The following is a 14,768-nucleotide window of genomic DNA, read 5'->3' as shown; positions in this document are numbered from 1 at the left end:
GTAAAACTTTACCTTGGTCTCATAAATATTTGAAGTAATGGTATTTCAGACTAATAAATCTGTTGAAATTTCTTATGTGTTCTAAATGATGAGTTTTGTCACTTTTTTTTTTTTTTTTTACCCAATTTTAGATTTTGGTGCATAGATCAAAAGATAGGAACTTTGTTTTTCTAGAAAATATGTAAATACTATCTATAAATCTTATTAGTATGTTTCCCAACACTATTAAGCATGTATCTATTTAGCAATTCTATTTATTAATGTGAAATAAATATGTGAATGTTGAATGCCATATCTTTAAGACCATGAGTAGTAATATTTAGCATAACATGTTTCTAAATTTTTAAAATTAGTTAAGTGGAAATAATGCTAACGGTTCAGTGTATTGTCACTTATGTTGCTGCCATTTATTTATTTATATGCTTATGTTGTTTTTGTTTATGTGGGTTCTTAGTTATCTTAGTTCAGTTTCTTCATCCTTTCCATTAAGAAAGGCTATACTATAGAGGTGCCTTAAAATTCAGAGGTATTGTAAGTAATTTTTAAGTATAAAAGCACCAGAAGTGTTATATGAATATAGACAAAGTTTGGCACATACCTTTAAAAATGACCATGTATTTTTTCTTTTCTTCTTTTTTTTTTGAGTCAGTTTCCCCTAGTCAAGTTTTCTAAGGCCCTCCCTTTCCTGACAGGTGCCCTTCCAGGTGTATTGCAGGGACCCCTGATTTCTCTGTGAATCCTTGCTGGCTTGACTTGTGACCCTGCTTTTGTTTCTCACTCATCCGCAGAGCCTGGTGTTTGCACGGTATTCGGAGATCCCCACTACAACACTTTTGACGGACGGACATTTAACTTTCAGGGGACGTGTCAATACGTTTTGACAAAAGACTGCTCCTCCCTTGCCTCACCCTTTCAGGTGCTGGTGAAGAACGATGCCCGCCGGACCCGCTCCTTCTCGTGGACCAAGTCCGTGGAGCTGGTCCTGGGCGACAGCAGGGTCAGCCTGCAGCAACACCTGGCCGTGCGCTGGAACGGCTCGCGCATCGCGCTGCCCTGCCACACGCCGCACTTCCACATCGACCTGGACGGCTACCTCCTGAAAGTGACGACCAAAGCAGGTGGGGCTTCCAGCCGCGCTGGGCTTCTGTGGCCTGCCTCTTGCTCTACTCTCTGCCTTCCCAGCACACTCAGGAGGCCCCCTCTCCCTCTCCTCCATGTAGGAAAACCACCGGAAGCAAATCCCTGTTCCAACTTGCTTGCCTGCTCACAGGAGAAGGCACATCCCAGAGGTGCCACAAAACAGCTAGGGACATCTGCACTGCCTGGAGCCCTGCACTGGGACGTCAGTTACACCGTCTTGAAATCTTCTGATATTCAGAACCTTCCTATTCTCATCTATCAATAAAAATAGCAGGGGTGCTCTCTAAACACCCCTCTCTCAACTTCTCATGTTGTTGTAGGCCACTGGTGTCCAGCCTGGAGTTGTCTCTTCCAGCTCAGCCAGTTATGGGCAGTTTCACATCTATGAGAAAGTGTTTCCGTCCAGGAAGGCAGGCAGGAGGAGTCCTGAAAAGTAAACAGCTTAGTATCAGCAATGTTCAAAGGAAACATGAAGAGTCTACAGCAAAGCCTTTCTTGCAGACTCCTGGTCTGCACCAGGGGCAGCCTTATCCCGCTCATTTGTCCTATGCCAAGGAAAATGAGGGCACCACCTATGTGCAGAGGGAGTGGAGATGACAGGAACCACAGCGGTCTTGTCCACTCTTGGCATTTGGGAAGGATGCTCACCGAGGAGGTGGCTAGCAACACTGTACTAGAGCAATTCAGGATGCTTGCTATGAAAGCACTTCCCTCTGCTTGGCCTTGGGCACATGCGGCTGGCCACAGACCCTCTCTCAGCACCCCATGATGCTGTAGGCTCACTCAACTCTACATTTTCACTCTGTGGGCACAGATAGATTTCCCCCGAGGCCAAACTATTCATGGATGCTGTTAGCATCTATTAGTTGCTACCTAAGAAAAGCATTTTTAAAAGCAGATCTCAGCCCCAAAGAATGAATTCAGGTCACTGTCACATTTTATTATATCATGTTTGGTCCTTTCCATGCTGCCTTCAGTTAAAACATAGTGTTTGTCAGTTGGACATTACACTACATGTTCTCCTGGGATACTATATTTTTTAAAGTGAGATACTGTAAGAAAACCAGTGTATTTCTTGCTTTTTGCAGCGATAAGAATTTAACAGTGTAAAAGCATCAATTGCGTTCCTGTTTCTTAGAATAATGATAATGAAACATTTGATAGAGCAGGCAGTTTTCAGCGACATACAGACTATTTCTTCAGAATCCTGGTAATTGTTTCAATTCAAGCCAAAATATATTTTGATAAATGGATTTGAGCCTGTGGAATTCCATCTTAGCTAAACAAAGGCAGAAAGCCAAGGAAAAATCCAGGGAGCTTTTAGCTAGAGAGTATATATAACACCATTTCAGTGAGAGAATATTAAGTGTTAACGTACTAGAACATTCTATAAAGGAGAAAAGATTCCCATTCTTCACTTCAGATGGTGAAGAGCCCTACTCATTCAACTATACAGGGATTAGTCCCACTCAGAAAATTCAGACACTTGTTCTTATTTCTGAATACGTAACACTTTGCAAATGTAGGCCCCACTTCATTTCTTTAAAGGAGAGGTCATTTTCTGGCTTCTCGGAAAATGTATACAAGATGGCCCATTATTACAGTGCTAACTAGAAGCACCTTGCCTAGCTATCCACATGCCAGCTAAACACGACGGATTCTACTGATACGGAAATTATTGGGCCAACCACAGCACAGTTCTCAAAGGAATCCTGGGTACTTGAAGATTACTAACAGCCTAGGAAGTTCCAGCCTGTTCCATTCACAGCTGACAAAACTTATGGAATAAGTTTACTTTTTGTAAGGTTTCCACATTATAAAAATGGGCAAGAGGACAAGGCTACTAAGAAAATAATAATAGATCATAAATACTATCGTTAGATTAGTGAATTCAACTGTTGTAGGTCTTACACTCAGTTTTATAATTTCTTTTATTTCTCCATATCTCTTTCCATGATGTAAATAATTTTCACACTACTCTTAATACCCAGCTGAACAATTTCCTGTAGCACATGACTCACGCAAGCCTTCTGCTTCCTAGGGAAGAACTGTATTCCTCTGGGCACTCAACTTGTTTTGTGCTTATCCTTTGAATGAATCAATTCTATTTCTAGACAATAGTGTTTTCCATCCTTGACTAGGCATCTCAGTTTAAATTACCCCTTAGAGAGATTTTCTTTTTACCACCTATTGATTGTCTATTTAAAATATCACAGTGTTTCCTTTGTGGTCTTCTTCCATAAAATTAAAAAAAAAAAATGTAAGCTCACATGACCAAAGGGTGCTTTCTTCAAAATAGAAGTTTAAATCAAATGTGCAGCTGGGAGATGGGAAACAGGGACGAATGGCTCTTTGCCCCTGTGGTTTATGGACTCGACACTTCATGACAGAATCATTTGGCAAGGTAGCACAGGTGGTGGTGTAGTTTGGGTAGAACTAGGCTGTAGAACTAGGCTGTAGCTCCCTACCTTATAACAAGTGGCTTCCAACAAGGCTTAGTAGCTTAAGAAAGCATTGCTCACCTTCACCACACACCCTTGCCCCACTCTTAACACTTCGCAAATAATTGAAAAATATTTCCTTTCTGCCATCTGTTCACTTCATCAACTCTACCTGAAAGAGTTACATCAGATGCATGTGGAAGCATTAACACATGGAAACGTGACTTTTTATTTTATTTTGGATAGAGCTTTATGCTGGATAAACTCAGAGACTATATTCTAGTCGCACTTCCCTTTGGGTATAAAATCTAAACATAAAACCATCCTTTCTGAAACATCACTCTGATGTATCTGTAGATTTTGCACCTTTGAGTGAGCCACAACAACACCAACAATAACAACCAGAAAGATACCAACAATGCCTACAAAATAGAAGAACAACTACATCAACTACATCGTCAACAACAAAGCCCCCCACCCCCACCCCCCGGTGGTCTGGAGCCAGGTCACAAATTTGAAGGTGAAGAATAAGTTAGTAAAACATTCATTGGTGAGAAGGGAAAATTGGAAATCCCTTCATACAGTGGAAGGAATGTGGCTGCTGCTCACATCCCCAGATGGGACATATGCTTCAGCTTTAGCCTTCTGACTCTGCCAGTTATTTCTACCCAATTTCCCATGCAGAGAATTGGAAAACTCATCCCAGCTGCAGAAAGGACTATCTCGAGACTCTCAAACCCTGCCATGATGTTTCCATCTCATACGATGCCTATTTAAAATACCATTAGGAAGAGCGATCCATCAATTACAACTTATTAGTTTTTTGCCTTCCGCTACTACAATCTACTTTGTATGAATTTTACTTATGTATAGGGTGAAAATATTCACTCAAACACATATGTAAATGATATAGCAAAAGACAAAGGCATCTGTAGTAGCCTAAGTCATTCCTTCACAATTTACATGACGCCTTGCATTAGTCTGTAAAAATCCTCTTACTGTAATAGTAACATAGAGAAGGAAGAAAAAATGAGAGTGAATTACAAATTCTTCTCTTACTTTGGGGACTGTGTTTTATGAATGAGATGTCATGAGTTTTGAGAAGAGTTTACTGAAAAGAGTGAATCTGCATCTTCCAAAGCAAGGGCTACCACATGAAAGAGCACTGCAGAGAAAGAGCACAGTTGATTGGTGTATTCGCTGTGAGTTGAATTCCCATGAACTCAGCAGCCCGAAGCCTCAAATTTAGTACATCATCGTCAATAGTAATGACATTGGAAGTCCTTTGGGTGTAAATTCTCAACCATTTGTGGCACTTGGAAGAACAGTGTTTGCCTGCTGTCTAGGAAAGAGATTTGTAGTTTGGAAAATTTTGCAACATGGAAAATCCTCAGAATTGTGCTTTAAAAGTTAGACTTTGTATGGAATTGATTTTCTCTTGCTGGGCAGCTGCCCAGCTACAGGCTTGTGAGGTCAAGTTTCATCAATACCTTGGAGAGTACATTATAAATCCTCTTATAGTTTGCTTGTCTTCTTTCAAAATGGTTATTTTGGTGTCTTAACTAGCATAAAATTTATAATTTCTTTGGCTTCACAGATTTGATGTTACTGGGGTAATTCATTTATTTATTTATTGAGTCCATACTCTATACTAGATAATGTGTTAGAAGATAGATTATAAAAAAATAGGAATCATTTTATATGACAGTTGTGGTTTGTTGGAGTTGATATCATATTCTCGCAGAGATGCACGTGTGAGGTCAGCCCCGTGTGTGGGTATGCCAGCGCTATGTCCCTTCTCTCATTACTTGGTCCCATCACTGTCTTCTCTTTATCAAGTTACTCCCCAAATACAGCCTTCCTCCTTCCCTTCCTCCCTCCCTCTCTTCCTCGCTCCCTTTTCCCAACCAAATAATCTTCTTTATCATTCTCCTTGGACCAAGAATGCTTCTATTTCTTTCATTCACCATGCAGTGATTGCCTTATAGACCTTTCCATTTATTTCTTGAGAAACCCAGTTTTTTGACCACTGGTTTATTCTGCCAGTAACTCTGTTGAAGAAACGCCATCTGGGGAAGTTGTGTGGCCTACTCACAGGAGTGCTTTTACTGGCCTGCTCTCCTCTTGGACCATATTCAAATTTTAAGGGGTATCAGCTTGGGAACTTACGTTTAGGCATTTCTTCCTTATCTTTCTTATATCACACTGGTGTTGCCTGATGCCAATTCCATGTCCAGATAAGATCTGCCCCCTCCTCACTCCCTGTCCCATCACTACCTCATCTCTCAACTTCTGCATATTTGCTTATCAGCCTAATTTTGAAATCTCAGGAACAAAGAGAAAGCCCTTTAGAGGGAAAGTCATTTTGCTCTTTCTAGAGATTCAAAACAGGCAAAATGAAAGAGTAGGTTTTGTCAGGAACCCAAGAGGGTAAGATTTTAAAAATACATATAAGGGGGACAGAGACCCTTCTTTTTAATATAATTTTTATTTTTTAATTGTTATGGTACATAATAGTTGTGTATCTTTATAGCACTCATGTGATGTTTTGATACGTGATACAGGCATACAATGTGTATTAATCAAATCAGGGAAATTGGGGTAGCCATCACCTCAGGCATTTATCATTTCTTTGTGTTAGGAACTTCCCAATTCTACTCTTTTAGTTATTTTAAAGTAGACCCTAACTTATTGTTGATTATAGTCACTTTGTTGTGCTATCAAATATTCGTCATTATGTCTAACTAGCTATATTTTGTACCCATTGACTCTCACTTTATTCTCTACTCCCTGCTACCCTTCCCAGCCTTTGGTAACTGTCATTCTACTCTCTGGGAGAAGAGACTCATAAGAAATCAATATATAATCACCTACACATTCATACGAATGGTAAAACATAACTATAGTCCAGAAAGTAGAAGGGAAAAGGAGAGAGAGGGGAGTGCAGGAGAAAGGTAGGAGGAGGAAGGGTATTTGAGGGGACCTCACCTAATGTGCATGATGCAATGGTACATTTAAAGCTATTAAGAAAAGAGTATAGGGGTAGCACCTGTGGCTCAGTGAGTAGGGCACCAGCCCCGTATACTGAGGGTGGTCGGTTTGAACCCAGCCCCAGCCAAACTGCAACAAAAAATAGCCGGGTGTTATGGTGGGAACCTGTAGTACCACCTACTCAGGAGGCTGAGACAAGAGAATCATCTAAGCCTAGGAGTTGGAGGTTGCTGTGAGCTGTGATGCTACAGTACTCTACTGAGGGCGATAAACTGAGACTCTGTCTCTAAAAAAAAAAGAAGAAAAGAGTATAATCGTGATGGATGTGTTAATCAGTTCAATGTAAGCATTTCACATTGTATATCAAATCAATACACTGAACCCCATATATGCATCAATGGACACAGTTATGATTTAAAAAAAAACAAAAAAAATTAAGAAAAGGAAAAAAAGAAAAAAAAAGAATCTTCCTCTATTTTCACTCTTTGGAGACAGTGGCAGTGAATAAGGAGATGTCTCAGGGCAAGAAATCACACTGTCTGTTGTAGACATTCCTGGGGTTCTTGCTGGAAGGTCACTCTTTCATTCATATTATATTCACTGGTGTATAGAACTCCCATTCACAGGGTGGGAGCTCAGAAAGTAGCAGAGTGTGGCCAGGAAAACAGTGAGAAAGGCTTTCAATACACACTTGAGACAGAAAGCAAATCTCCGGCTGGAAAATTCTGTCATTTGCTTTGAGTTGAACCTCAAAAGGCTTTCAATAAATGCCCCTACTTCTTATGGGCAGTGTCTTCACACACAGGATCAGAGTGGATATGAAAGCATTTCTTCCTGACCTTGTAGGCAGATGTGTCTGTGCTATATGACAGCATAACTTAGCTGTTCTATCTCTCACACAGAAAGTCCAGCATTCAGAAGGGCCCTTGACTACAGTGGCTCCTGGAGGTCTTAGACCTGCACGTCTAGAGACAAACCCTCTAAAATTGTAGATGGTCAGTTTAGCAAACCAAGAAGGTCTGATGTTCTCTACCTTCTGGAGTGAAGATGGTTTCCTGAGTGATGTGTGCATGAGAAGAACTTTTTGCCCATGGCCTGGTGGCCGCCACTATCTCCTCAAATGTTGAAGCTTATGAGCATGGCAGGAATCATGGCCCCTGAGATGGTGTTTGGAAGGATTCCATAGCAACTCACCCCCAGAAAACATTGATCAAACAGTACCCGTGCCTCAAGAATGGCTGTAAAATAATGGAGGAGCAAGTGTTTTCATTTTTTATCAGTGTTGTTCTTTAAAGAGGATATGTTCAGAAGCTATGTATTTATGACTTTAATATTCTCATTATAGAAAATAATTTGGAAATTGCCCTTTGGAATTTGGAGGAATAATTATATGAGGGAATTTCTGGATATAAAAAAACACATTAAACAACTATTATTTTATCTTTTCCTTTCCATTTCCACATTACCAGTAGTCATTGGATAAATGAGGCATGATTTCGACCAACACAGTTCCTTTAAGAAAGGGCAAGAATATAAACCCTAGAGTAGCATGATCAAGAAATAGTCATCTATAGGCTCATATATGGAGAATACATTAGATGTTGTGAGAACAAACTTTATACAGTGTAAAAATTCTAAGCCCTTCTAGGTAAGTGATTCATGTAATGTCATACAATACTCGATATGGTGACATTAAAAAGTAACCAAAACTCTAGAGGAATGTCATGTGTACTGTGTAAGGGTGTGTACCTTTGGGATTTATTGGTGGATTCAGGAGCTGCTGATCTGTCTTTTCCTGTCCTTTTCCTATAGGTTTGGAAATATCCTGGGATGGAGACAGTTTTGTAGAAGTCATGGCTGCCCCGCACCTCAAGGGCAAGCTCTGTGGTCTTTGTGGTAATTACAATGGACATAAACGTGATGACTTAATTGGTGGAGATGGAAACTTCAAGTTTGACGTGGATGACTTTGCTGAGTCTTGGAGGGTAGAGTCCAATGACTTCTGCAACAGACCCCAGAGAAAGCCAGTGCCTGAACTGTGTCAAGGTACGGTCAAGGTAAAGCTCCGAGCCCATCGAGAATGCCAGAAGCTCAAATCCTGGGAGTTTCAGACCTGTCACTCTACTGTGGACTATGCCACTTTCTACTGGTAAGTAGAGTGTTCTGGGGGATGGGTTTAGATCACAGAACAAGGATGGACTGGACCTTGAAACAGAGTATATCAAATCTCTTGGTGTGCAGAACAAAGGCCCCACACACAGGGTAAACATCCTCATTTCTTTCTCTCTGGCAACTGATCTCATCTTGAGTCAGCCCACTTTGTGTCCCAAATTGGGAAACTCCAGGAAGTATTTCAAAGTGATATCCTCTAGGCAATTATGTTTTTCTATGTGTCTGCAGGCTTACTGGAAAGCTGGTGACACTCCAGGATTTTTCCAGGAGTTAGTTTGATTCTGAGATTGACACAGTGGTATGGGACAGAGAGGTGCTTTCCTATAATGAGACCTTAAGTCACTCTGGCTACATTTGGGTGTTTGAGTGAGTACACTTATTCTAACCTGAGGAGGAGTTCAGGTTGGCCTCATGGTCTGGCTAAAATCAAATCTGCACATGGAAAATAAAAAAGTGAAGTAAGGACTCCTTACATTTTGGCCAACTGCAAGACTTCAGGTCCAAAGTCAGTGGACAGTAGAAATGAGGAGTGAGGACAGAGGAAGGAAGGGCATCAATAAGAACTGGGATTCCATGACCTTTTCTAGCCCTGTTCAATCCCCTTCCACACAAAGCAACTGGTGACAAAGGAGACTTGGATTTGACTTCCTCACTTCAAGTTTGCATTTCCTACTCAATGACTCTGGCCTGATTGTACTTCCATTTCCTACACAATTCCATGGGCTCAAGCGCTATGGCTGCCTCTAACTTCAACCACCATGGGTGTGGAAGGAAACATGAGATGAACATAGCCCAAAAGGCCTTATTTAAGTGATTTGCCTGTGCTTTTTAAAATTAGAAAACTCCTGTGGTCTGAAGCCACAGAGAGGTTATTTTTACTCTTTAATTGCCACCAGTTTATTTCCCCTAGTTCTAGTTCTCATTAAATGTGATTTTTTTTTATTTGATCTTTGGACATAAAAGATAAAGTTCTATAAAGGCAGCTCAAAGTGGGGTGGAAAAAGACTGTCCCTGTCATCACAAATCCCTGAACATGGTGGCATCTGCCAGGCCATTTGGCTCTAAGTCATATGGTTAGCTCTTTCAAGCCATTTTCCTGTTGTAATTTGAATTCTCTGGGTTCCCTTCTTTCTTCTCCCTGTGTCACCCCCTCAATTGGCCCTTGCCTAGTGGAATTAAGGGGTCTTCACATGAGACTCTGCAGTGAGTTAAGCAACAGGACGGACAGACCTGGTTTTATCTGGGTGGAACATGACAATGAAGAGCTTTGTGGTATCCCAGGGCTTAACATGCAGCCCACCTAGATAGCCTTGAAAAATTAAGTCAACCTCAGTTTACTTTATCTGTGAACTGGGGATAATAAAAGAACCTACCTTGGAGATCTGATTCAGTGAGATGATAAACATAAATGCATGTGGTCAACATGAGTGCTCTGTAATTGTTGGCCACCATCACTTCTTCCACTGTTAATTAAATGGTACACAAGAGTTAAGACCTTTATCAGAAGCTCCCCTATCCTACTTGCAAATTTAGGTTGGATCTTTCTCTGCTTCAGATGGAATGGAAAGAGTATGCTTCCCCCAAGGCCCCAGAAGCCTACGGTTTTAGTTTTTATATTATTTTAAAGGAATGTATTGAAAGCAAAAATTGGAGGGCAGGCCTACAGAGATTGCTCCCTTTTTTCTAAATTTCTATTTCTTTTGCCTTTGGTGATTTATTTAATGTTATGATCCTTGAACTACAATAGAAATACAATGAGTATCTCGACAGAAGTTGTGAGAAATGACTTTGATATACAAGGTCGAGGAGGATGGGAATCCCCAGGTGGCCAGGCAGACGCTCCCCTCCTGCCCTTGACAGGTACCATGGCAGCTGCAGCAGCACAGTGGAGGTCACTCTTCTGTGTAAGTGTCTTGATGGGCCAAGTTTGGGCAGTTCATGAGGGTGCTCTGGGAATCTTTGTGTGTGGGGGTTCAGAGGATGGGATGTGGAGGGAAGGTGGATTTGTGCTTCTTGTGTCTGTGTCACGGTGTCATGGCAGAGTGCCCTTCTGTGGCCAGCCACTTTTCCCTGGATAGGGGCGAGGCACTCAGGAGGGACAGCAGGACAGTTTTGTAGTTTTGCACCCTGCTGATGGATGCATCTTCATGCATTGTCATTCAGTGCCAGTGTTGTTTTTCTTCCCCCTTTTCTAAACCCACATGTGGAAGGAGAAGAAAATAAACTGGATGCAACATGGAAAGATAATTCTCTTCTTAGGAGAGCTCAGGGAGAAGCGAGCCTCAGGGCTTCTAGGAGACTTCATGAAGCCTTGGACTGAGGATGTGCGGTGGGGAGGGTGAAAGCAAGCTGCCCTTGGCCCCGACTCTGCCACTGACTAGCCGTCTGCCCCAGCGGCTAGCTGAGTGTCCTTTATCTAGAGAACTGTGTGACAGTAACTACCAAGCAGGACTGCTGCTCTGAGCACTGAAGTTGCTGGGCAGTGCCACACTCGCACACAGAAGTCGGGGAGTCTCGGCACAGGGTGTGCTGTTGTCCTGGGTCCTTTCTCTACTATCTGGACTCTCACCCCCAGGTCAGCCATTTACCCTTCCAATTGCCTGTGTCTTCTGCTCTTATCAGGGAGAACTGATTAGATAGATTTTTACCATACACATGCAGAACAATTTCAAAACAAGTCACTTCTCTTTTGTGACACTGAAAAGGGAAGCGTAAGTAAAGATTGCATTGCCCAGGTCTAAAAGACTATTTTCTTCTTTTAAGAATACCATGTGTTTATTGTACATTTCAATAATATTGGAAAAAGTAAAACTATAGTAATCATATGACATATGATTTAGACATACGTCTAAATTTTTGCCTGTATATTTTATACCATTGGTGGAATTTCTAAAGTGAACCCAAACATATTTTTTGAGTTCTTGCAGGACTAAAGAGAGTTGCCCTGATATCTGTCATGTATGAGCATATACATAAATTGTATAATGTTAGAATTGGATTTTTAAAAATTTTCCTCTCATCCTCCAAAGAAATATCTGTATTTTCTTTTAAGAATGAAGAATAAAGTAGCCTAACAGACACAAACTTCCAAGAACTTCTGTGTTTATAACATAGGGAAGAAAGAGAGCAAAGAGGTTATTTCTTTGAGGAAATGTTACCCATCATAAGACAAATTTCATAGAGTAAATTCTATTATAAATATGAGGTCTTATAAATATGATTCTCCTTGTAAAGTAGAAAATAATCCTGATTTCTCTGAATTAGAGTTCACTTTTGAGTAAGTTCTTAAAATTAAGAATTACTTATTTTACCCAATTCAACATTTTTTATAATAAAATGTCCATTGTCTAAATAATAGTCAATACTTGTTCTATCTTCTTTGGGGAAATGTTTTAAGCTTTGCTAATTTTTTATTCACAAATCAATTTGACCAGGCTGGTTAGTTTGGCACAAAAATGTAATATATGATTAAAGTCTTTATAATAGACTTAATTTGCTTTAATTAAGTAATTGGATGGTTTGGGCACAAAAATGTAATTAGTAATCACATAAAAGTTTAGATGGCATTGATAAACATGCCGGAAGTCTCAGTTTTCCTAATTGACTTCTTTTTAAATTAGAAAATCCTCTTTAATTTTCTTTTTCTTTTTTTTTTTTTTGCATTGTCCTTCATTGATGTGTTAGGGAGAAATTCCCAGGGACTAGAAACGTAGTTAGTGTACTGTCTACCTACCTGGAAAAATTAATGCAAAATCATTTGTATTGTATTTGGATTCAAATGTCGGCTGTCCTGAGGGGAAAGTGTTACTGCGCTTGCTCTTTTCTCACTTCTTATCTTCATCTTCCTCCTTCGGCCTCATGTTGTTTCTCTCTTCATGTCCCAGATGCCACTTGAGAAATTCAAAAGGAACAGGCAGAACCCCACTGCAGAGGCTCCCTTAAGATCCTCAGTAGCCAATATCAAACTCACCTTCCCACTGTTTACTTAGGCCACACAACAGGTCCCACCTGGGTGGCCTGGGGCACAGACAGAGGCCAGGAGATGGATGGGCCAAATGGGGGGGGGGGTGAGGGGGAAGAAAAGACCTTCTTTTCCCTATTCCTATGAAATGCCAGCAATGGATTTTTATCCTAACTCAGACCCACATTTTGTATGAAATAGTTGTAAGTATAACCTACCCTCAAAGCAGGACTCTTAAGTCAGGGCAGGACTGCATTTCAGAGATATCAGAAAAATGAATGTGAAGTTCAGTGAAGCCCAGACATTTACAGACCACAGTCATCTCAGGACTGGTTTCCTCTCTGCATTCTCCTTAATGGGATATAATTCACCAGAGTGAAAAACTGTTCACTTGTTCGGTTTGAGAAGGTGTCTGGGGATTCCTAGTCTAGGAAATGTTCTTTTCTTTCCATGCAGTGGTTTTTACAGCTGGAAGGAATTGAAGTAAGGCCAGAGGATTCACAGATGTGTCCTTTCCTGCTGAGGTACTAGGAGGTAGGAGGTGGGAGGTAGCGCTGGAGAACACTGGAACTCTGGCAGGACCGTGGCGTTGGATATAGTGGAGTCCTGGGGCTGCCAGTGGCTTCCTTCCAGGGGAAGATCACAGACTTCCTGAATGGCCCACTTGGTGTGTTCCTGCAAAGGAAACTAATAATTTACTATAAAGCAAGAGGAGAGATACAGACAAAGAGCACAGACTTTATGTGTGTGAGTTTGTGTATGAGAAAAGTCATATAAAGCTAACAGCTTTTCTATAATTAAAATCAATTTCCCTTCAAAGAAGAATGTGCTTGGAATATTTTTGTCTGTCTTCTAATGACTTGCCGTGAACTTCTGTTAGAACTAGGGCTCTAAATCAAATGAGATGTTTATTTTAAAGTGTGACATTATACACCCTGCTTTATTTTTCCTTTGGCAGATTCAGTTTTTACCATGAGTAGTTACCCTGAATCTGTAATTAAGGTATACCGACACCAGGTGGCAGTAGACACCTCAGTTGTAGTACCTTTCAGACTTCAGCCCTTGAGTCTAGCTTGAAAGTTCAAAATACAGCTCACAGCAACCTCAAACTTCTGGGCTTACGTGATTTTGTTGTCTCAGGCTCCCGAGTAGCTGGGACTACAGGCGCCTGCCACAACCCCCGGCTATTTTTTGGTTGTAGTTGGTCTGGGCTGGATTTGAACCTGCTAGCTCTGGTGTATGTAGCTGGTGCCCTAGTCACTTAGCTACAGGCACCAAGCCCTAAATAAGCATATCATACTAAGAGTGTTTATTTTAAAACACTGCACATTGGACTTTTAGAAAAAATGCTTTTAAAAAGTTGTTTAAATCCTTCCATTGTTAAATACTAACCTTGTGCTGGGAAAAATAAATAAATAAAACTTTCTGCTGGGGGGAAAAAAAGAAGAAAGTTCAAAATAGTTCTCCCCCTCCTCATCCCAGCCCCTATATCTGACTACACTATGCACATGTCTACCTCTGGGTTCGTGTCAATCTCCTGCCTGTCAATCTCCTGAAATGACCTTACTTTCTACCTACACTGATTTAAGCTGAAGATAAAGCTTAAATTTCATCCTAGGCCTTTGTAAATGCTCTTTCTTTATTTTCTCAGTTATTCTGATTGTGTTGATCATCATTTAACACACATATTATGTTGTACTACTATTGTTTTTCTCCAGAATTGGATTTTAAGTTCTTTGGGGAATGGGAGTTAGGGGGATGCCTTTTCTTTCATTCTTTCTTCTTCTTTTTTTTTTTTCTTATGTATTTTACCCAGCACCATACCTGGAGGGGCTATTCTTCCTACCCGGCCTCTCACCTGCATCCTCTATGATCTATTTGTGACTTTTGCTACCTCCAACTATGGGTCCATTTTAGATTTTTATCACTGTGCTCGATTATTATACTTAGAGTGTGCATACATCTCTGTCTTTTTGTGTAATACATTGGTCAGAGTGAGCAGAGCCTGTGTTCCATTTTTGTTACTCTATGAACTGTGAGAACCTGCACTGTAATTGCCAATG

The 14,768-nt window shown here is 40.8% G+C and overlaps 1 protein-coding gene across 2 annotated transcripts in view; it reads left to right on the top strand.

Annotated features, from left to right (window-relative positions):
* The window catches only part of BMPER (BMP binding endothelial regulator), a 280,186-nt gene that overhangs the window by 187,113 nt on the left and 78,305 nt on the right, over window positions 1-14,768 (top strand). For both annotated transcript variants that reach the window (XM_053553841.1, XM_053553840.1), the window contains exons 12-13: window positions 789-1,118; window positions 8,385-8,721. In XM_053553841.1, the coding sequence (XP_053409816.1) occupies window positions 789-1,118; window positions 8,385-8,721 (667 nt within the window). The remainder of the gene's footprint in view (window positions 1-788; window positions 1,119-8,384; window positions 8,722-14,768) is intronic.

The sequence above is a fragment of the Nycticebus coucang genome, chromosome 11 (assembly GCF_027406575.1).
Source record: "Nycticebus coucang isolate mNycCou1 chromosome 11, mNycCou1.pri, whole genome shotgun sequence".
Classification (NCBI taxonomy): Eukaryota; Metazoa; Chordata; class Mammalia; order Primates; family Lorisidae; genus Nycticebus; species Nycticebus coucang.
This window is presented reverse-complemented; position numbering and strand designations above follow the sequence as displayed.